This window comes from Triplophysa rosa, linkage group LG11 (genome assembly GCF_024868665.1).
Source record: "Triplophysa rosa linkage group LG11, Trosa_1v2, whole genome shotgun sequence".
NCBI lineage: Eukaryota > Metazoa > Chordata > Actinopteri > Cypriniformes > Nemacheilidae > Triplophysa > Triplophysa rosa.
The window spans coordinates 24,991,662-25,016,561 of NC_079900.1; the positions used below are offsets into that span (position 1 = coordinate 24,991,662).

Here is a 24,900-nt window from a genome sequence, read left to right on the forward strand (position 1 = left end):
TACTAGTTATGCTCTCACGTTGTGTGTGTAACGTTATAACTTGTCAACGACAAGCGCTAAAATCCACATAATTCCGCTGAGATCTGCAGGTGCGCATTCCGTGGATTTTAGGATCATATCAACTTGTTGAAAGTGCTCATTTAACGTTTTACTGTTCCTGTCACATAAGCATAGAACAATGAAAAAACAGTTTAATGTGCCATCAGAACCAAACCGAAAACCGTGGGTGAAAAACCGAGGTTCGTATTGAACCGTGGGTGAGCTGTATTGTTGCACCGCCAGTGTGAACGGTCCTTAAGAGAAATGTGGAACCATAGTAATAATAACCTCATTCATGATGGGAAGTGAGTACTAATTTACAGAAGTGAAAAAGACACATACAGTAAACATTTATACAGCACGTACATGCACACAACTATGTACAGTTCATAAATCATATACGACATGCGAACAAAATCATTATTTAAATTCTTGCAAACACCCACAATTTTGAATACAAGAGAAAAAGACCAGCCTAAAGAAAGCAGAGCAGAACAGTGTTGAGTGTTGTCTCCCACAGAACAGAGACGAGCCTGTGTTCACAGTGTGTACGTGTGTGTGTGTGTGTGTGTGTGTGTGTGTGTGTGTGTGTGTGTGTGTGTGTGCAACAGCGTGACCCTGGGCCTTGTTTCCACCAGCATGTGTCTGCTGTGGCCTGTGATGAGATTCATCCAGCATCACTCGCTGTGTGATGCCTGTTCCTGCATGCTAAAGACAGTGATACTGAAATAATTCACTGAAACTGAGAGGCCTGTTTTTTTTTTGCTTTACATTTGCTTTATCTCAAGTCACTTATAATTCTTGCTCAGACATGGTGTTAGGTGGGTAGGCGGCCCTTCAAAGTAATCTGGGAAATAGAGATGTAACAATAACCTGTTTCGATAAACCACGATAAAAACGTTCAGCGGTTAGTAAATATCATGTCATATTTTAGTTATCATTAAACCGTACCAACTTATCGTTACTAACGGTAAAAACTGTCCCGCGTCAGCTAGGGCTGTGCAAAAATATTGATACATGTAACCATTGCAATATTTTTTTTTCCGATAGTGATGATACCTCTACTGTCGATATTTTTTTTTAAATCATGTCATACACACGGCCAAAATTAAGTGGAAGCGAGCATGGCGGAAAATATAAGAATGCTTGGAGCTCTCAGAGCTGATGTGTGGGTGTGCTTTGGTTTTCAAAATAAGTCATGGAGTAATGAGTTATATAAAATAATGCTGTTTGTAGGCTTCGCAAGTCATGACACAAGTCACTTGGCTACTGCAGTGCAGTGTTGTAATGTAACGAAGTACAAATACTTCGTTACTGTACTTAAGTAGAATTTTCACATATCAGTACTTTACTTCGTTATTTATATTTCTGACAACTTTCACTTTTACTCCACTACATTTCCTAAATAAAATGTGTACTTTTACTCCGATACATTTCTCCTAACCATCTTCGTTACTCGTTACTACAAATTAAAATCAGAAGAAATTTGAGTTTGTGACGGAATGCCTGTTTGTTGTCATGTCAACCCCCAAGCACGAAGAAGAAGTCCTGCTTGTCTGGGCATGTCACATTATTGATGCCATCATGGAAGCACCTTCTGCAAGCTCTGCTGCTAACGTTACCACTCCGGTAGCAGATGACGAGCATCTTGATTTGGCGAACTTGGTGAACTCCGCGGTGGTGATGAAGATAACGTTACACCCGTCCGTATTTGCAAGAAATATTTTCGTACATTGGAGTGAAAAATTCTTCCTACCGGATGAAGCGCCTGTAAACGGGTTTCCATCACTCTGGTTTTATTCGTATTTTGAAGTTTCGCATCAGAAACGAGTGATGGAAACGCCAAATTTCGAATTAAAAAACCTTAATTCGCAAAAAAAGTTTTTACGCTCGCTTGAGGTGGTTTTTCATTTTTGCGAAAAAGGGTTAATGCGAATAATGGGAGATGTAAACGCATTTGCTGAATAAATTCCTCCAAAAAGTCACGTAACTGCACTATGAGACGGCCGGTGTAACCTGACTAACCAGAGTACTGATCTTGTGACACAACATCAGAAATGTTGTGATGGTTATTCTTAAACGCCTGAGCAAAGTCGTCAAGTATTTCTGTAATTGCCTCTTAGAACTATCACGGCTGTGTTTCCCGAACAGCAGGCATCCACAAAAGCACTGCATTTATTGAGTTTCTTAATCGTCTGCTTGCGCAAATATATGAAAACTATTATATTCAGTGGCTTCTCTTACTTTTCTTACTGATATTTAGTGGCAGTTTATTAGGAAGTGACGGTTGACTAGTTGGATGGAAACGGTGCTTATTCGCAAATGTTTCATGCGATATTCCAATTTTGCGCAGAAGCTAAATTGGCAACTTTGGATGGAAACCCGGCTTGTTATGCCTTATATTGGCATTAAAAAACTCCCCGTCCAACCTGAAGAAGCACATCGAGGTAGGTTAAATTAATTTTCAATGAAGCCATAATGTCAACGTTATTTAACATGAATTAGTTATCATAAGCCTGTTCAGATATCTGGCTAACGTGATGGTCAGGCTAACGTGTGCTAGTTAACTTTTCTGATTAGCCAATGTGCAGATATTTAACAACACCAATGATTTTCCCTCCGAATTAATTCAACACAAAACTCTTGAAGACATGTCCATAATACTGAAATGGTTAATAACGGTTTCTGGTATAGCCTAAGTGGCGGCCGAATATTTCCTAGGTAAATTAGCGTTACACCGGCGGAGGGATTTTTTTTTAGACCACATTAGGCTAATTAATGGTAGGTTACAGAGGAGCGTTCAGGATTACTCACGTCTTCAAAAGCACCACGCATTTTGTTGAATTTGAGATTTGCTTTGATTTAATTACCTCAAAATTCTAACCGTTCACTTTTTTTAAAATACCTTTACTTTTACTTTTAATACTTAAGTACATTTTATATCAGACAATTACTTTTAATACTTAAGTACACTAAATGTCAGGTACTTTAAAGACTTTTACTCAAGTAATATTTTAAAGGGTGACTTTACCTTCTACCAAAGTCATTTCTGGTAAGATACTTGTACTTTTACTCAAGTATCACTTTCAAGTACTTTATACAAGACTGCTGCAGTGTATTAGACAAAAAGTTTATTAATAAAAGTAACAATGACATTTATTGTGCTTTCACGGATGTGACACCAGCACATTTACAGCACGGATGAACCAGAGGTTTTATACTGCCCATGTTCATTGTTTTACCTGTAATGCACCACAACAGCCAAGTGACTTGCGTGAGCCACCTTATTCCCCTGTGCTACCCACTTGAGGGGCGCAATCCACAGTTTGAGAACCCAAACCTCTGATCTAAAGGTCCATGCATCGCACATCATGGCCACTCTGCAGAGGTAAGGGATGTTTTCACACTTATCCTTACAGAAAACCCCGGTGGTGCACAGCATGTTGCATTTCTAGCTCTACTTTTTACATTTTCTATTTAAAGTATTGCAATATATCGCAAATGTGTATCGTATCGAAATACATAGCAATATATTGTATAGTGACCCATCTATCGTAATATGTATCGTATCGGGAGGCACTTGCCAATACACAGCCCTAGCATCAGCCAAAGTTAGCAACAGTATAACCAAGGCGCATTATGAAAGGCGGGTTTTATTCATTTATGTCAGGAGTGCAAAATAAACAAACAAAATAATGTTATTGATATGAGACATACATATTCATCCTCGTCTGCTCTCGCTTATTTGTGATCACAGGGCATTTAGTCCAAAAATGTGCATATTGTGGGAAATACAGATATACTGAAACACGTTTACTTCATTTTTCTTTAGACAGACTGATGATTTTAAAGCTCCATTCAACTCTGTTTCTTTGGCGATCGTTTTTATGCAAGGTTGTGTTCAACCTGAACAAGAGAAACTTTTACCTGTGACCCCATTGTGCCAGTATTAATATGAATGTTATTTATTTGATGTTTATGACAAAAAAGTGCTTTTAACAAGTCACATCAATATAAAACTTGATATCAGTACTTTTCGGGCATTTCTAGCACGTTGGAAAAATCACGAGAACTGATAACCGCGATAATTTTGTTCACTTATAACCGTGATGTGATATCATCATACGGTTACCTATCTACTGGGGAAACAAGGATCCATAAAGTACTCATACAACCAAAATGTCATGGTACTGTTATGATGCTGTTGTTGGATTTCTGGAGCTCAACAGCCTAAATATCTCATTTTGTGTTTTTCAAAAAGAAAATCAGACATTTGAATTCACAAAAGTTTAGACCATATTACTTGGTTATGTTTAGAAGAACTAAGTAAAAAAAAAGAACTTTCATTTGAGCTTTGCTCTGTGAGTCTGTTGCTGCATCCCAATCTGCATACTATCCGTCCTAAATAGTATTCGAAAGCAGAATTAGTACGTCCCAAATCCTAGTATGTTGAAAAGAGTATTCCAAAGATTCCCGGATCGTCTACTTCCGGTAGAAATTCGAAGTGTAGAACTATGCACACTCTAATGGCTAATATTACCCACAACCCAACGCGAGTAGGCGGTGATTAGTGACGCTCCACTGCATTAATAAATTATATAACTGAAGCGTCACAAAATTAACAAATGTAAGTATACAGTAAACATTACATACGAAATAATGAATGAATAAATACCTTAATGGAAAGAAGAGCTGTATTTTGATGTTTGTGACAGTTAATGGCCACAATGTTGTATAGGCTACAATGGCCACTTCAGCTTCCTGTTAGTATGTCCCAGTGTGTGCATATTGTTTTGCTACACACTAAAATGTACAGCCGTGGCCAAAAGTTATGAGAATGACACAAATATTAATTTTCACAAAGTCAGTTTTTATGATGGCGAATTGCATATACTCCAGAATGTTATGAAGAGTGATCAGATGAATTGAATTATATTCTCTTTGCCATGAAAATGAACTTAGTCCAAAAAAAACATGTACATTCCATTTCAACCCTGCCACAAAAAGACCAGCTGACATCATGTCAGTGATTCTCTGGTTAGCACAGGTGAGAGTGTTGACGAGGACAAGGCTACAGATCACTCTGTAATGCTGATTGAATTACTGTAGAGTAACAGACTGGAAGCTTTAAAAGGAGGGTGGTGCTGGAAATCATTCTTCTTCCTCTGTTAACCATGCTTATCTGCAAGGAAACACGGGCAGTCATATTCACAGATTCACAGGCAAGGCTATTGCTGCTAGTAAGACTGCACCTACATCAACCATTTATCGGATCATCAGAAACTTCAAGGAGAGAGGTTCAATTGTTGCGAAGAAGGCTTCAGGGCGCCCAAGAAAGTCCAGCAAGCGCCAGGATGGTCTTCTACAGTTTATTCAGATGTGAGATCGGGGCACCACCAGTGCAGAGATTGCTCAGGAATGGCAGCAGGCTGGTGTGAGTGCATCTGCACGCACAGTGAGGCCAAGACTTTTTGAGGATGGCCTGGTGTCAAGAAGGGCAGCAAAGAAGCCACTTCTCTCTAGGAAAAACATCAGGGACAGACTGATATTCTGCAAAAGGTACAGGGATTGGACAGCTGAGGACTGGGGTAAAGTCATTTTCTCTGATGAATCCCCTTTCCGATTGTTTGGGGCGTCCGGAGAAGAAAAGGTGAGCACTACAATCACTCCTGTGCCATGCCAACAGTAAAGCATCCTGAGACCATTCATGTGTGGGGTTGCTTCTCAGCCAAGGGAGAGGGCTCACTCACAATTCTGCCTAAGAACACAGCCATGAACAAAGAATTGTACAAAAACATCCTCAGAGAGTAACTTCTCCCAACCATCCAAGAACAGTTTGGTGCGGTTTCATTTCCAGCATGATGGAGCACCTTGCCATAAGGCAAAAGTAAATGGCTCGGGGACCAAAACATCAACATTTTGGGTCCATGGCCAGGAAACTCCCCAGACCTTAATCCCATTGAGAACTTGTGGTCAATGCTCAAGAGGTGGGTGGACAAACAAAAACCTACAAATTCTGGCAAACTTCAAGCATTGATTATGCAAGAATGGGCTGAACAGAAAAAGTAATACTTAAGTACAAATACTAAAAAAGTGTACTTAAGTACAGTACTCAAGTAAATGTACTTCGTTACCCACCTCTGAACTAAATAAACCACCAAATCAGGGTATTTAGCCTAATATGTACTTTGCAAAGTGCAAATGCCACAAATTGGGTTTTACTAATATAATCTTTAATTTTGTCATTTAAAACACCTCTCCCCTTTAAACTTTAATTCACGATTTCACCTGCGCAGATAACAGCGATGTTGCAGGGATAATAATGATAGAGCATGGGTATGAAGGTTTATGCGTATTTGGCGTGCTGTCCAGGGAGCGGTGTTGTGGAAAAATATCAGTCTTGTAGTTCAAAAAATCTCTCAGACAAAGAAGGTCCGGGTGTCAAGGAGTTAACTTTATTTGCTCGAGTCAAACAAAGTGAGATGTTCCAAGTCATCTAAAAACCAAGTGTTTTCAGTCTACAGTTATAGTGAAACTTCTGAAAGGTGGACCTTTCTAAAACCAATCAGGTAGATTCCCGTTATCTCTTATTTTTATTAACCAATTGTTATTTTCTGCCACCAATATATCCCAGGCAACAAGGTGCGTATTTATTCATGGTAGGCTGGCTATTACCTCATTTTTAAATATATTTTATATATCCTCGCCCACCACAATTATGTCATGGTCATCATGACCTGTTTCCTTTTCTTCACCTCCTTCTCTTGTCTTTATCTGTGGCAAAACTGTGGCCTTGCTCAATGTAGATTGTAGTCATAGTAACGGGGCGGAACATGCCCAGATTTGGTCATACTGTAGGGTTGGGGCCGGAAAAAGTCCCCAGATTTCATAAACACTGCCAGACATCAAAAACACAGCTGTGCAGGGTGCTTTTCAGAATCTCATACAAATGTGTTTAAAACGAAGAGCAATACATAGTGAATAATGATCAAAAACATAAAGACAGATCAAAAACATAAAGACATATCATGAAATTCCTCCATAGCGGGCTCCGAGCCTGCCGGATCTATCCGAACTCGAAGCACTCTACCCTGGCCAGGGCAAGTGCGCCGAGCTCGGAACCGGCTCGAGCCCAGAGCACACCCCCTGGGGTCCTGCGGGAGAATGATCTTTGTGAGGGGATCAGGGGTGGAGGAGGGATGCTGATCTGAAGAGATGAAGCAGGTAAGATGGTTTCCCTATTTATAAGAGTGCTTGCTTGAGCTGATAGGGTAGACGCGGTGATTGCTGATGGTAGACCAGCCGGGCTGATTAAATGCTGGGTAGATGCGGTGATTACTGATGGTAGACCAGCCTGGCTGATTATATGCTCCGTCTCCTCCCGAACTTTGTTAATTAAACATCATTTCACGAGTTCACCTGCGCAGATAACAGCGATGTTGCAGGGATAATAATGATAGAGCTGGGTATGAAGGTTTATGCGTATTTGGCGTGCTGTCCAGGGAGCGGGCTCCGAGCCTGCCGGATCTATCCGAACTCGAAGCACTCTACCCTGGCCAGGGCAAGTGCGCCGAGCTCGGAACCGGCTCGAGCCCAGAGCACACCCCCAAAGGCATGATAAAGTGGGACAGCAGCCGGAGTACGCATACCCCCCAAGACGCGATGCTAGGCGCTGCGGAGGTGGTGACCTGCGTTCGGGAAGAGATGATAGGATGAGGGCTCCTTAGGAGATGAGGTTGAGTGAGACAAGAATGGGGTAGGGGTTCCTCGGAGGATGGTTGAGACTGATATGCAGTGAGGGTGCCTGCTGGAGTGATGAGAAGTTGGAATCCGTGAGCGGCTGGGATAGTGCACGTAGAGGTTGTAAATATGGGGATTTCAGAAACCATAAATGAACATGGCTTCGTGGGTGTCCCTGGGGTTAAGCCTGATACTGGAAGGAGGCGATGAAGGAGGAGCCAGCTGTAATAGTGGAGGCTCCTGCTGGGGTGAACGCTGCTGTGATGCTTGCTTCCGTAGAAGTTGTAGGCGCAGAATGCGAGACGGAAGCACTGGCCTCTGCGGAGGCGATCGCTGCTGCGACGCTGGCTTCGACGCCTTAGATGGAAGCACTGGCCTCTGCGGAGGCGATCGCTGCTGCGACGCTGGCTTCGACGCCTTGATGGAAGCACTGGCCTCTGCGGAGGCGTCACTCGGTGAGCTGGCTCTCCGCTTGATGGAAGCACTGGCCTCTGCGGAGGCGATCGCTGCGGCGACACTGGCTTCAGCGCTTGAGATGGAAGCACGGGCCTCTGCGGAGGCGATCGCTGCGGCGACACTGGCTTCGGCGCTTGAGATGGAAGCACGGGCCTCTGCGGAGGCGATCGCTGCGGCGACGCTGGCTTCTGCGCTTAGATGGAAGCTCGGGCTTCTTGGATGCTTCTTGTCGCGGCGCTTGCTTTCATGCTTGAAATGGAAAAGCTGGCCTCGGCTGAGGCTGTGGCAATGTTGGCTTCTATGCTTGAAATGGAAGTGCTGGTCTCTGCCCAGGTAGTCGCTGCGGCGATGCTGGCTTTCCACGCTTGGGATGGAAGTGCTGACCTCTGCTGAGGCGGTCGCTGTGGCTATGCTAGCTTCCACGCTTGAGATGGAAGTGCTGGCCTCTGCGGAGACAGTTGCTTGCCGTGATGCTGGTGTCTACGCTTGAGATGGAAATGCTGGCCTCTGCTGAGGCGATCGCTGCAGCGACTCTGGCTTCGACGCTTGAGATGGAAGCACTGGCCTCTGCGGAGGCGATCGCTGCGGCGACTCTGGCTCCGACGCTTGAGATGGGAGCACGGGCCTTTGTGGAGGCTGTCGCTGCGGTGATGCTAGCTTCTACGCTTGAGATGGAAGCAAGGGCCTCTTGCGGAGGTGGTGTTATGGTGATGCTGGCTTCTATGCTTGAGATGGAAGCGCGGGCCTCTGATGAGGTGTTCGCTGTGGCGGTGCTGGCTTCAGCTGTGATGTCTGATGCGGCATAGCACGAGATGCTATCGCTGGCCTCTGCGGAAGCGTTCGCTGTGGCGATGCTGGCTTCTGCGCTTGGGATGTAAGCATGAGCCTTTGCGGAAGCGGTCGCTACGGCGAAACTGGCTTCTGCGCTTGAGATGGAAGTACGGGCCTCTGCAGAGGCGGTCACTGCGGCGATACTGACTTCTGCGCTTGAGATGGAAGCACTGTGATGAATGAGGTGATGGTGATGAGAGAAATCGGGAAAGGGGATGTTGTACCCCTGGTGAAAAGACCTGAAACTTTTACATGCGGTGACATATGCTTGGAGGGTCCTAGAGGGGATGGCCTGAATGATGGAGCTGAGAGAGGCATCGAGGAGGGTTTTCAGGGGGAGGTTTATTGGAAGATCAGCTCTGATAGGGAGGTACCAGTTCGGGCGCCAGCAGCTTGAACTTCTGCCAGAATCTGTGATCTGATGGTTCCTGAGACGGGAAGCGGTTCCATGCCAGTGCGTTGGCTGGCATGGGCATCGCTGATGCTGTGGCCAAAGAGAATTGCGGACGGGCCTGTGGAAAAGAGAGAAGGGAGGGAATGGCAGCCGCTTGAGCGGCTAGCGGAGGCATGCTCGCGCTAGCAGCGGCTTCTTAAGTGGCTGTGTAAGGTCCGGGGACCGGCGCCTGAGTCGCTAGCGGAGGCAGCCTCACGCTAGTGGTCAAGAGCCTGGGGCGGGGAAGGGGTATGAGTGACCCGGGGCTCCGGGTGTTAGCAAGCTAGCGTAGCTTGGGTGGCTAGCAGTGACAGCTACTGATGGGGCGTTGGCGGGAGCCGTGCGCTGCAATGCGGCTGGAGGGATGAGCTGCTGGAATCTCTCGACTGGGTGGTCCATGGCGTCCTAGGAATCCGTGGTGCTACCCATGCTGGCTGGTGGCTTGCTTGTGCTGCTGAGGTGGCTGGAGGTGGCCTGCTGCTGCGACCTGACGATCGTAGGCTCTTTCTCGTGAGCAGGGGTTTGAACTGGACATGTTGTGGTCGAATGTCGTCTTGTGTAGCCGGAATATGATACTGAAAAGTCTGGGGATTGTTCGCTTCTTGCTGGGGACTGCCCGAGAGCCCATATGACCTGCAGGTATGCGACGATGTTTAGTTTCGTATGGCGAGTTTGTGAGCGTATAAATGTCTCTGATACCTCAGTGAACGCACAAGGTCTGTTTGCAAAGGTTGAAACAATAGTTGCAAGTTTACATCGATAGTGATAAAGTCTTGTGTAGGTGATACCTGTGCTTGAAGAAGGAGTTATTCCAGTGTGTGCATGATGCTTAGCTTTATGTGCGAGCAGGGAGACGCTGAGAGTGAGCAAGTTACCGTATCATACGGAAAAATTTGTAGTTAACCAACAATCCCTTTCGGAAGTGCCGATTATGTTAATAATCTCTGGAATTTTACGTTGTTTGACTGTCGTTCGTTGAACAGCACGGGCGCCGAGGAGGTGCACCCGTGCTGGCCATCGATATACCATTCTTGAGTGCAGCAGTGGCAACGGCATGACAGTGGATAAAGCAAAATGTAATTTCAAGTAAAAAGATTGTACTCACCCAGCTTCTTGCGCAACAGCGAGTTCGGCGGTTCAAACACTAGTAAACTCAGTTTTTACATCGTACATTGTGAGGTAATTGAAATGAGTCATAGAATTTGGGGTTGATTAGAGTGACTGCATGGAACGACAGAATGAATTGTTTCACCCAAGATGATTGTTTCTCTTTGCAGAAGATGGGTGTACAGCCCTTGAAACGTTAACATGTTTGCATTAGCGTATCGCTATTGGATTGGGTCGAAATACGGTGATCTTGCGAGCCTGACTAGCATATGTTTACTGGTGACGGCGTCTGAACACTCGTGTCCCATTAGCAGTGAGCTAGCAGCGAGCCAGCTTTAGCAGCGAGCCGGCATTTAGCAACGAGCTAGCATACTGGCAGCAATTGCATCTGGGAACGAACGAGGTGACGTGCGCGACGTAAACCAGCGGGGATACGGAATCACTTCCCGAAACTGCGAGGAAGATGTAAGTGGAAATGTTGCTTATGGATCGAGCCTGCTGCTCGGCTGCAGCGCTTTTAAAATCCTTAGGATCCCTTGAATACCTTACGTCCTTCCTGAGTTAATGAAATCCTTTTAGAGTTTGGTTTTCGTTTGGGAATATTTATCGAAAAGCAAAAAGAACCGTGTATTGCAAACAAGCTGCTGTTTTGCGTGTGCGTCTATGAGCAACGCTGTTGTGAAACGTCGGAGACATGATTACTACTTGTAAAGATCCTCGGACATAGCATCGAACGAAACTTATCGATGCTGATCTGAAGAGATGAAGCAGGTAATATGGTTTTCCTATTTATAAGAGTGCTTTCTTGAGCTGATAGGGTAGATGCGGTGATTGCTGATGGTAGACCAGCCGGGCTGATTAAATGCTGGGTAGATGCGGTGATTACTGATGGTAGACCAGCCTGGCTGATTATATGCTCCGTCTCCTCCCGAACTTTGTTAATTAAACATCATAACTGCGCAGCTTGAAGAGATGCATGCAAAACACGTCTGATTTTAATAATAATAATAATTCAATTATTTGTCAAGTATGGTGACCCATACCCGAAATGTGACTCTGCATTTAACCCATCCAGAGAGTAGTGAACACACGCACAGCAAGTGGTGAACACACGTACACCCGGAGCAGTGGGCAGCTATCACTGCAGCGCCCGGGGAGCAAGTAGGGGTAAGGTGCCTTGCTCAAGGGCACCTCAGTCGTTACCCGCCAGCCCTGAGGATCGAACCGGCAACCTTCTGGTCACGAGTCTGACTCTCTAACCATTAGGTCACGACTGCCCCATGTGCCGCAAAACTGCACAACTTGTGCCGCACGGAGAGACGCATCCACGGAGAGACACGTGTGACTTTAAAACTGCGCACCTCGCGCTGCATGAAGAGACAAGTGTGACTTTAAAACTGCGCACCTCGCGCTGCATGGAGAGACACGTCTGACTTTAAAACTGCGCACCTCGCGCTGCACGGAGAGACGCATGCACCGAGAGACACGTCTGACTTTAAAACTGCACAACTTGTGCCGCACGGAGAGACGCATCCACGGAGAGACACGTGTGACTTTAAAACTGTGCACCTCGCGCAGCACGGAGAGACACGTGTGACTTTAAAACTGCGCACCTCACGCTGAACGAAGAGACGCATCCACGGAGAACCACATCTGACTTTAAAACTGCGCACCTCGCGCTGCACGAAGAGACGCATCCACGGAGACACGTCTGACTTTAAAACTGCGCAGCTCATGCTGCACGGAGAGACACATCTAAAACGGTAATTTTAAAAGGGAAGAAGACGTGCTTGATTTATAACTGCGTGACGTCAAGTGACGTCACAGACCAACTAATCGATAATGAAATTCGTTATTATCGATTATTATCGATTTTATCGATTAGTTGTTGCAGCCCTATTTGTGTCATTCTCAAAACTTTTGGCCACAGTTGTATATACTTTTCCATGACAAAAACAGTATACAGTATACTTTTAGTGCGTAGTATAAGTAGGCGAATTGGGACGCAGCATGTGTTTTTGTGTGTGCTGGTCTCTCACCCTTCCTCCGTCTCATTGATGATGTCACAGATCTCCATGTTGAGCATCCAGTCTTCATTCTGCAGTGAGCTATCTGTGGCTTTTTCTGTGAGAAACAAATCACACTCAAATCAAGCCTGTCTTCTGACACAAACACAAGCTCAACACAAAACAAAACATTTTAGCAGTTCAACACACACTGCCACAAACTCCAGTCATCTGAACAGTAAACATGTTGTATACTATGTAATGTACAAAATCCACACGCAACTAGGGCTGTCACGATTATGAAATTTGACTGACGATTAATTGTCTAATAAATCATTGCGATTATGGTGATTAATTGTCTGTTTTAGGGCTTTGACGATTATGACAATTAATTGTCTGTTTTTGAGCTTTGACATTTAATTCTCATACATTTTTGATTCAGCAATGAAACGACCATATTGTTCTGAATACAAGACTATGTTTTTTTCTTGGAAATACATAGGAAAAAATTGGGTCATCATATATTTAAGGTTTAGGCTTTTACCTGTCAATAATACAACCACCAAATACTTGTAAATTAAGTAAATTGTTCAGGAGTGAATTGAAGCCACCATTAAAATGCTATCAGCCATAGAAAGGTTTCTAGTCTGTTTTTTTCTAACTTGCAAGACTACAATAAAATTTTACTTGTGTGTTAATGAAATTTTGGTAGACTGGTTTTCACACTGAGATTTGCTTAAATAATATTAAATTGTTCTGCAGGTAATTGAATATATACACTAAAATATGCAATATGCAGATGCACTACAGCTCCCCCTAGTGTCTTCTATAGAGATGTGCAATAATTGCGATGATAATTGCTGAAACCATCGTGATGAGGTCAAACAATCACAATGAGACGATTATTTAATAATCGTGACAGCCCTACACGCAACATGTCAAAATAAGGGAAGTAAAATGGGCAGTGAATGTCATTTCATGGTGACTAAAACTGTGACATTACAGGAGTTTTTAAACTGCAAAGTCAACACAGAGGAAGCTGCACACAGCCACACAAAACTAAACATGTGCTGACTTGCTGACTGACAAATGCAAAGCCGAAGACAGCTCTGACACGCCATTTCATTATGATGGAATGATGCCTTCACTGAACCAGGCCTCTAGACTGCGACCAAAATGCTCGCAAATGCGATCGTTTTTTTATAACGTGCGAGGTAAAATTTCACAGGATCGCATTGGTGCGAGTTCGTAAAACAAAATTTTTGCCCCGTCAAAGATTTATTTGAACATTTAATGTGATTTATTAGTGGTGAATGACGCGCTTGTGATTAGTGCAGGAAAGAGCGAGCAGAGATCTCGTGCACTCCCTCTGTCTCCAAACTAAAATGTGTGTTTGACTTCATTCGGTGTTGCGCAGACTGAACAGCATAAAAGCATCGGGACAGAGCGCTCCATGTGCTTTTAAAACGCTCTCACGGAACATTGATGTCATATTCCGATCGTTCTGCGAAGCGCTTAATGAAGTCGAACACGTCGGTTCATGTGAGTTCATGTGTTATACGATCGACATAAAGATTTATCAGCAGATGCTGATATTGGGTCTACCACTGTTTTTTTTTGTATCAAAGTCACACAGGAACTGGTAACTAAAAGCCATTACTATTTCCCATTTACTTTTTTTTTTACAATAGCTCTCCTCCAACTCAAGAGCTTCTCAAGCTTCAATGCAAAGCTGGGCCATTTTACTAAGCATCCACCCAGCAACAGATTTCAGTTTCATCACTACACCAGTGATGACCAGAATATTAGAAATAAGAAAAGTCAATTTCACACAGTAATGAGACACTGAAATGTAAAAGCAGTTACACACAGAATATACAAGTTGGTACAGACAAACTCTTTAAGGCATATCTGTGGTCACTTTTATGAAGAGTGTGATGCAATTTTATCTGTCACAATCTGATGAAATCTGGTGTTGTAAAAAGGGTGTGATCCTCTTGCAAAATGAGAGCTTGTGGCTAAAATGTGTTTTTGCACGCCTTATACTGACTGTCTTTACACAGCAAAGAAGAGGGTTTTAATAATGGAGGATAAACACTTCTCAAGGATGAACAAGTTGCCGTTTCCCTGACCTGCTATTTTCCTGGTAAACTGAGACTCGGGATAAAGTAATATCAAATTAGCCAAGTTATAGCTAATAAACAAATAGTCAAGGAGATGAGATGTGCAGAATTTCCTGAATGACTGACATTCAAATGACACATGCCGAGCGTTCAACTGTTCAACATTGTTCAAAATAACCTAGCAACGACATTTTGGCCACGAGAGCGGTTGACCAAGCGTTGGTTTCCATCACAGAACAGCACAACCACATGTAAAACAGTCAGCTCTCTCAACCCCACTTTAACGTTATCAAGACTATCCGTTCCATTATAATTCACTTTTCATATTCATATTCATGATATTGCTTCGAATAAACTAAAGAAGTCCTGAACGAATGTGTACAACATCAATAATACAGTTTGTGCCATATAAGAACCAGAACCAGAACTCCCATGAATCTGAAATACTGGGCAAGATTGTCAACGCCACTGAACTTTCTCTCAACAAACTAGCTAGTGTCTGATGCATAACAACACTTTCACGGGTGGGTGAGGTCTCTTGTTGTGGTTTGCTGAGCCGCAGGAAATGTTTCATGCTTTATTCATACCCACTGTCATGATTCTGCCCCTTTCGGTCATGATTTTCTAGTCTTGTGGCAGGATCATGACAGACCCATGCGTTTAGTGTGTGAGAGAGACACGGCATTGTTTATTTTGGCATGTCATGCGCTCTCTCTGATCTCGTCTTCGACCCGCCCTCTCGTTTCCTCATTATTGATTGTTAATTATTTCATGCCCTGCACCTGTTCCCCTCTTGATTTGGTTCCCTATTTAATGCCCCTGTGTTTTCTGTCTTGTGTTGGTTCATTTTGATTCGTGTGATTAAGTTCCTGTGTTTAGTAGGGCTGCACGATTATGACAAAAATCATAATTGTCGATTATTCCCCTTGTAATTGTAATTGCGATTATTTATTTCGATTATTAGCCCTTAAAATTTTAATTGTATTATTTTGTTTTATTATTGCATTTTATTTAACAACCGCATGCCATACTCTTTAAATAAACATCCAAAAACAAAGCTGTGTTCCTGAAATACCTTATTTCTGATACAGTATAGGCTCAAATATGGTTCCATGGTTCTACTCGACCATAAATCAGTAGTTGTCGAGTAATTCGCCACTTTTTTCAGATCTATTTCAACGTCTTCGCGGCATTTTGAATAAAGTGCAGATAATGCAACTTGAGAGAAGTGGTTGCGGGAGGGAATGACATATCTTTTATCCAATGTGTTTATTAGCTTTTTAAACCATGCACTGCAAACAGTGTTAATTGGGGTCATGTATTTGGCTATGAAATAAGCAATCGCGTCTGTTATCTCAGTTTGCCTTAGAGAGCCGGCTGGAAACGGAGAAACGCTAAGCAATAATTCGGTAATAGATGTGTCGACGGTCGAGATCGACTCGAACTTGCTTGCTCTTTCGCTTTAATGCACTCTTCATATTGCACTCTGTGATTGAACTTCATGTGGTTGTGCAGGTTTGTTGTGTTAGACAGTGGTGCAGCAACAGTTTTTCGACATAACGTTAGCTTGCACAATATTACTTTCTGTTTGACGTCATTGCTAGTAAATCCAAAATAATTCCATACCACAGATGATGCTTTTCGTTTTGGTACTAATTCTTGTATCTGCCCGGTACTTGACAAGTCATGCGATGTTCTTTTATCAGCACACATGTTTAGTGTGAACTAACATCCTTTAACACGCATTTAGAGAATCCGCTCACAACCGCATAGAAAATAACTGTCTGGTTGTTGTTAAGGCCACGCCTACAGATTCATGATAGGCTGCTGATTTGCCACTGCTTCTAACGCGCAACAAACCTGCTGACATGCACAGAAAATAAGCATGACTGGACAGTTGTAATCGCGGCTTTTAACGATTACATAATCGTTGGACCTGTAATCGTAATCTCGATTAGTTTTTCGATTAAATGTGCAGCCCTAGTGTTTAGTCTAGTCTAGTTATTTGTAATTTATGTCAAGTGTTGTCTTTAGTCTAGTCTAGTCTAGTGTAGTTATGCCGAGTTCACTTCACACTGCATGATTTTGGCCCCGATTTTCAGTCGCTGACAGGTTTTGAGGAATCACAGATAAATTCCCGAAATCGGAGGGAAATCTGTGCTCGTTCATGCGAGTGACAATCGCGCATTCTGAATGATCTAAGACGTGATCTGAGAGAGTGGGTGATGTGTCGCAGACGCCTGTGAAATATTTGGCATCCTAAATATATGACCTGTCGGCGACTCAAAATCCTGCTTTGTGAAATGAGTTCTGACTGAAAATGACATCGGCGATGACCTACAGCCAATGAGAAGGCAAGATACAAGGCAAAATGAGGTTGGGGAGGAGACCACATCAGCAAGCATGGCTTCCAATGTCACGCGAGAACTCTGATATCACATATCACTTCTCCTTTGCGTTTGGTTGTGAAACGTTGTTTGCGGACCAGACAGTGGTCGGCGGTTCTGACCTATTGTAAAGTCATGCAGTGTGTAATCTCCTGTCGCTGACTCATCGTTCAATGTGAACACTGCGGCAACTGAATGCTACCCATGATAGTCATGCAGTGTGAAAAGAACAGTGATGCAACGACTTTGAAAATCGGGCAATGTGAACTCGGCATTAGTCTATGTTCCTGTTGACCCGTCGTGTTTTATACCCTTGTTCTGTTGTTTTACCCCCGCATGGGTTTTTGTTTTGTTTTATTAATTAACAGTTTTTGTTAACCCCTCACCTGCTGTCTGCGTCTTGGTTCAGTCTTGCAATCCTGACACCCATAACTTACATCAAACTGACGGGACAGGAAGGAGGCCGCCGCCTCTCACTCACCAAACACTCGCTCTCCAGCTCTCAGATCCCATAACTGCAGTCAGCTTTAGCTGTCAGTGACTCTAAGCTGTCTAGTTAAAAAGACACATAGAACTGAAAAGATTGCAGCATCACTGTGAGAGTGCAAACAGCAAAGCTGAAGTGTCCTTAACAACAACAAACCTTTTTGTAAACACAAGTCGACTCGGTTTATATCTAGGTTTTATTCTTTTTTGGTAACACTTTACAATAAGGTGCTATTTGTTAACAATTATTTAATGCATTAGCTAACATGAACTAACAACGAACAATACTTCTACAGCACTTATTAATATTACTACATGTTAATTTCAGCATTTATAAATACATTATTAAAATCAAACGTTGTCACTGTTAACATTAGTTAATGCACCATGAACTAACATGAATAGCTGTATTGACATGAACTAACATTAACAAGGATTAATAAATGCTGAAAAACGAAATTGTTCATTGTTAGCTAATGTTAGCTAATGCATTTACTAATGTTAACTAATAGCACCTTATTGTAAAGTGTTCTCAAACCTCAGGACTTTTGAATACAATAGCTCGCAAATGGAGGGATGATCTATGCAATGAATATATAGATGATGACTGGCAGGAGGCCATTGAGTGTGTGAGGTCCACTTTCATATGTAACCGGCTCAGGGAGACTCAATATAAGATTTTACATAGATTACATATTCCTCCAGTTGTGATGAACAAAATCGATCGGAGCATATAGCTCTTTTAAAACTGAAAAATTACATGTTAGTAGGGATGTAACGATTCATTCAGCTCACGATGCAATGCGATTCACGATTCTGATCTCACGATGCGATTTATTCACGATTTACACACGATTCATTTTTACAAAATGAGTTGAAACAAATTAGAAATGAACAACTTCCCTTGCATGATTTCTTAAATGCTTCACGTTTCTTTGTATAATAAAATTATGTTTTATTTCAAATAACAAAACTAAACTGCAATTTTATACCAAATTAATAATAGAAAAAGTCTCTTTAATATAAACAAAATTATACACTCTGTGCTTTTCTTGGATTTTTTTGCATTTAAGAAATATCAGCATGTCCACGTTTAGGTTTGCAGTGAACATGGCTGCCCCCTGCTGTTCAAAAAATGTATTGCGTTTCAGTTCACACCTCAACTGATTTGAATCGTCACACATTATAATCGATTTTCAACCGGCTCACGGTGAATCGTTATATCCCTACATGTTAGTACTTACAACATAATTGTTTGTACAGATAAATGTGACTATTTACTCTCTTAATATTACACAGGGCTTTACACTGTCGTTTTTGTAAACATTTTTTTGTTTTTGAGCTTTTTTATTCATATACATAAACACACTTCAATCCATGTTAATATAATTTTTGTTATTATTGCTATGGGTACTTTTGTTATGATAATTTAGACACGTTTTATGTATGTATATGTGTGTATGTGTAAATTGTATATACTCCTTTTTGTAAAGCTGCTATGTTTTATCTGAAAGATTGTATCTCAAATACATATATACATTTATGTAACTAAAACATGGAGAAAAAAAACTAACAATGTCTACTTCCCTACTATATACAGTTGTATGTGTAAAATCTGTATTTAAAATAAGTAGCGTCTCTAAATCCTCATTCAAAAAACTGAATGTGAGAAATACCCAGATGGTTTGCTCATTTGGTGAATATTTTTTTATTACATCATAGCTTGATAAACGTATGATAACGTTGCTTTATATTTGTGTGTGCCTGGATCAACCCATATGACAAAACATGATGGATGGATGTTGCATATCCGTTGCTAGAGTGATGTTATGCACAGGACAGAAAACTGCATCATAAAGCAAATCAGAAAACATGTGAAAAGTTAGGAAAGGAACTAAGTTAGCAGATCAGCAGGTTTGGGGACTTAACCTACAGCTTCCTATAGAAAAGCCTCCAGTAATCTCTTCAAGAGGATTTGTGAGTTAGAGAAAGACAAGTGCAACAACGCAAACAAAAAGTGCAGATACAAAATCCAAAGATTTTTAGACGGAGAAAAAACAAAAAAGTGTAAAAAACAAACAAGCTCCATTTATCGTCATGTGAGCATCTCACTGTGGATGTTGTGGACACACATGGTTCAGGACGGCCTGCAGCAGACAGACTGAGTGCTCCGCCCAGCTGGCCCGGCACCGCACGAGAGAGAGAGAGCTAGTCTGGATCACGTGGACTCATGGAAGCAGCCGGCCGTACCATCCTCTGCCAAACGCCACACACATCTGACCCCGATATGTTATATGGAACTTTAATAAAAACACCTCACACCTTGGAATGATATATGTGCGTTTCAGCATTTCAGTCTAATGGCTTGTCCACACCGGGATTCTACGGCTCGTGACTAAAGAAAGGGTGCCAATGTGAGTGTGCACACTGATGCCCAAAACGGCAGGCATAAAGCTTTTTTTTTTTTTAAACGCCTTGGGCTTGTTTTTTTGGTTTGGACGCATCGCGTTAAAAACTGGCCGACCAATGAGATTGGCGCTTTTGTTCACGTGCCTGGAGCTGCTGAAGTTACAGTGAAACATGACTTGGTTGCGCTCAAGCACAAACCGGTCTTGCCCGAGCACACACTGACGAAGAGGAAGCAAGATGACTTCTTTTTCTGTGTGGCAAGCGAGTGTCAGAAGTATAAAGTTGCGCAGCGCCACCTTATGTATCGGGGTATTTCTGTTTTTCATTAAGCGCCATATATGTCAGGGAGTAGTGATGGGAAGTCCGGCTCTTTTCTGCGAACCGGTTCTTTCGGACAGTTCGTTTCAATGAACCAGTTCAAAAGACCGGTTCACCGATTCTCTTACGCTCTGACGTAATGACGTCACTCGCCCTGACGAAACGCGCCAAGTCTAGACTCTAGTATCATCCCAACCGGTGTTGTGCCGAGAAATGTACCCCTGCCAGATTCTGCACCTCCTTCAATAACATGATGTCCGATTGGCTAATTCTAACCCCTCCCCACACCTAATCCTAACCTATCCCCTAACACCTAATCCTCACCCTAACCATTGTGGGGAGGGTGGGTGCATAATTTGGCAGGGGTGCATTTCTCGGCATTACACCGGCTGGGATGAAAATAGACTCGGCATATTCAAATATAAACCAAAACCAGTAATCATAACTTCTGTCAGTTAACACATCACGTCATGATCTGACACGTTTCTTACATATACGTTTTGCAACTAAAGCACCCAAATAGGCACAGTGAAGTGCAGCAAACTATGACATTTTAAGTCTTAAAGATAAAAAGTAAATAATTAATCTTCATCAGCATTTTAGAGAAACTATATGATCCATGCATAATTCAATACGATTTATGTGTTATTAAATAAATTTACGCTTTGCCAGATTGCTCCATATATTTTAAGTCCTCGGTTCACGTGCGCTCGTAACATTAGCACAGCATCAGTTGTCCACACTGTTCTGTAGCCTCACGGTGAATCACGCATGCTCACTATCATTAGCTCATCGGTTCTCACTCACGACCGACTCGGACGTGTCCGAAAGAGGCGGCTCTTCGGTTCATGTAGCCTACTGCTGAATTGAAAGCTGTTTCAACCAGCTCTTGACTCGAGAACGAGAACCGCTCTAGCAGTGGCATGAACATAAACGGTGCTGCAGATTGGTTTACTTATAGTGATAAGGCAGTAATAAAGTCCTAAACATCTTTCCAATGTGTTTTATAGTATCACACCTCTGTTTTATAAAAATATCTGACTTAGACGCTTTTTATCTTCTTTTAAAATTAACGCATGCGCAGTATCATCGGTTCTGAGTCGGACGTGTCTGAAGAACTTTGGTTCGTGAATCGAAAGCTGTTTCAACTGGTTCGTGTCAGAAGCGATTCGCGAACCGCCAACCGGTTCGACGGTTCACAAATCGGACATGTCCGACAGAAACGGTTCTCGTGACTCTAGATTCTTCTAGTCTGCGAGAGCGATTCAAGGAATCCGCTTGCTTCTTGCACATGATGATTACGTCATGTTTAGATTTATATAATCTTGTTTAGAAATTAATTAAGATGTTCATGAAAACACCATGGATTACTTATGAAGAATATGTTTGTACAAATATTTATGACCATTAAAAAGTATGATCTGTGTTCAAATGTTTATGTTCATGTTGCAAATGTAGTTTCTTATATGTTGAACCAGTTGTCCGGTTGAACCAGTTCACAAATCGGACGTGTCCGAAAGACAGCTCTCAGTTGGTTCAGTGATCCGAAAACTGTGGCAACCGATTCTTGAATCAAGAACGAGGATCGCTCTAGGTGGAGCATTCGATAGAACACGCCACTGCACGCATGCTCACTATATCAGCTAGCTTAGCTATAACTTGAATAGCTTCTCAGCTCGTGCTTAACAGTTCAGTTCAGCATGTAGTAGAAAAGTTGTTGATACTGGCTGGTTTATTTTGAGTTGGATGGGTTTTCATGCATGTCAAAAGTGAGTAACCGAAGGAATTTGTGGATAAGTGCTTTTTGTAGACGCGAACCGTTTTGAATGATTCAGTCCGATTTGGTGAACCGGTTCGACCGGTTCACTAAAAAGAACCGGTTCAAATGAACGATTCTTTCGTGAACCGGCCATCACTATCAGGGAGTGAATTTGCACGTTCTCTCGGCTCATCGCCAGTGAAAATCGCTTGAGGTATGAACATTGTAAAACGTCTCGAAAAACACTGGCAATAAGCACGTGCGATTATTGTCCCGGTGTGGACAGGCCTTAAGGCCATGTTCAGACTTGAATTCTTTTTTGACAAGAAAAGGTTGACAAAGGCGCTATTTTAGTAAAATAAAATGCTGGCAACGTTTGGTTGCAAATAGCAGCCGAACGCCATGACTTCGGAGGCAGCGTTTGTGCACAACGGCAGCCCAAAGAAACAGAAGGCAGCGTAATTCTATTTGAATTATAAACAGAGAGCATCTTTGCAATAACTAATCACATATTTAAAAACTATAATACTAATTTCTCGCTAGAAATGCAATCAGAAGTTGTTGAAAGTGAAAATGAAACTTACATTTATACAAAACTGTCATGAAACTGATAGGAACAGAACCCAAGTGCAGACAGCTCTTCAACAAAAGACATTTATTTAACATGGACAAAACAGAACTCAAAATCCCTCGAGGGGGAAAACAAGAACAAAATAGTATAACATAACAAAACTCAAGACTTAAAACATAACTTAACTTAGCAAGACAAGGGGCTTCAGGAGAAGACAGGGATAAAGACAAACGAACCAGCACAGGACAGCAAACACAAGGGCATTAAAGGTGCAGTGAACTAGGACCACAATTTTAACCCGAGCTTTTGTTATATAAAAGGGAATCGTATTCAAGCAAACATCCTATAAGTGTCAGACCTGAAAACGCCCTTGTTACTGAAATAACAACTGTTATTAACACGAGGCTGAACGAATGGCAGGTCCTGGAATGCACCTGTCATAGATAGGTTGAACACTGCCTCCACAGAAGAATATCAACGCCTCTACAGAAGAATATCAACGCCTACTTCTCGAGCCCTGCCCACTGGTTCACGCATGACAGTACTGAACACAAGCTGCACAGAACCAGATAGAGCGAGTGTAAGCATCATGCCGTTAAAGATCACAAAATATTGTGCAGTGCCTGGTTGTGGAAGAACACAGTCGCTGCATAACCTTCCTTCGGATTCCGACAGTAGGAATGCGTGGTTGAAGTTCATTTTTTAAGACGTTCCAGCTCACGTGGGGAAAACATTGACTGTTTGTTCGCTTCATTTCAACGCGGATTCCTTGAACAAGTCTTTGCGGAGAGACTAAAATTAAAAAGCAGTGCTATGCTGTCAATATTGGATCCGATAGGAATGGCGCAGCAATCTTATGTTAGTAAAACATATTTGTACTATGCGTCACTATTGCAGGGTTTTTTTCTGGCTCAAAATGAGGCTGAGGTGGTGCCATCCTGACCTTGTACACACACACGTAGGCCTACCGTACCTTTAAGTGGCTTAACCAAAGTGACTTTGAGTTTGACATAATAAAAGTTCTAATAAAATTAGATAAAATGACAATTATTAAGTTATATAAAACATTACTTTTATTCAACCAAACAGAAATGTTTTTTTAATCAAATAAAGCTTTTTTATCATTTCAACTAACTTTTCAGCCCACAATAGCCAACTTTCTAAATGAGCAAAGCTCATTCACATCTTGCATTCTCTGTGGTTCACTTTAAATGATTCAAGGATCTCTTATATTCGCTAGTGACTGAAAAGTTCAATAGTTTAAATGAATCGGTTCAAATGAGTCATTCGTGTGCGAGTCGTTCTTAACGCAATGTGCGTTCATACTGGCGAACTCGCTGTGTACAGTATACGCTGATTCAACGATCCAACTGCACAGCTAAAGACATTACAATGATGTACGTCATGTTAATTTAATAAATTTCAAGAAATTAAACGTACTTGGACGCAAAACAAACAGCCATGAAACACAGGCTGGCTCTTGTTCTACAACTCTTTTTAGCGCCTCAGTGTGCTGATAACAAAACAGCGCCTCCATTGTGGCGTAATGTTGCAACTGCAGTTACAAATGACAGTCTGTTAAATGCACGCAGCATTTCTTGTGAAGACTCGCAACATAATTTTGGCAAGAGCCTGAGGTGGCACGACATTTGACGGAGGCGGCCGCCTCCAATTTCTCTATGCAGGAAAAACCCTGTATTGCTTTGTTAGAGATCGCTTGATATGCCCTGATAGTATTACCTGGGGACCTCTAGTCATTTGTAATAATTGTAATCGGCATCGCTGTGATTTGGCGGGCTCATATATCATTTTTCAAAACACCTTGTGGAAAACAAAGACAATTAACTTTCCCTCCAAAGGTGCCATCTCCTGATTGGGTCAGTCACATCTGTAGGATGTGACATCCTTACAGCTTAAAAGAGACCACAGTCTCTTCCGTTAGCGGGTTCGTTTTTGTTTCTTTCTCTCCTCTGTCTTCTTGCGTTTTGCTTTTCTTTTTGTTCGGGTTCTGTCCATGTCACCTCTACAAGGGTAGAACTATCTCTAAAGGATGGACTAGAAGAAGCCTCGTCTTTCCAGATACAGATCCTCTGCTTAAAACTGGTTCTATCTGATCACTTCCAGCCAAGATCCACTGGAGCCTCAACAAACTGCATCAGGACACTTTCTTTCTTTTGATGGGCAAGACATGCAAGTATCATACTTAGTCTTATTAATGGATGCATAGAGCATCAT

The 24,900-nt window shown here is 42.4% G+C and overlaps 1 protein-coding gene across 3 annotated transcripts in view; it reads right to left on the reverse strand.

The window, feature by feature from the left end:
• The window catches only part of LOC130561307 (TOM1-like protein 2), a 51,857-nt gene that overhangs the window by 21,172 nt on the left and 5,785 nt on the right, over window positions 1-24,900 (reverse strand). For all 3 annotated transcript variants that reach the window (XM_057345532.1, XM_057345534.1, XM_057345533.1), the window contains one exon: window positions 12,646-12,730. In XM_057345532.1, the coding sequence (XP_057201515.1) occupies window positions 12,646-12,730 (85 nt within the window). The remainder of the gene's footprint in view (window positions 1-12,645; window positions 12,731-24,900) is intronic.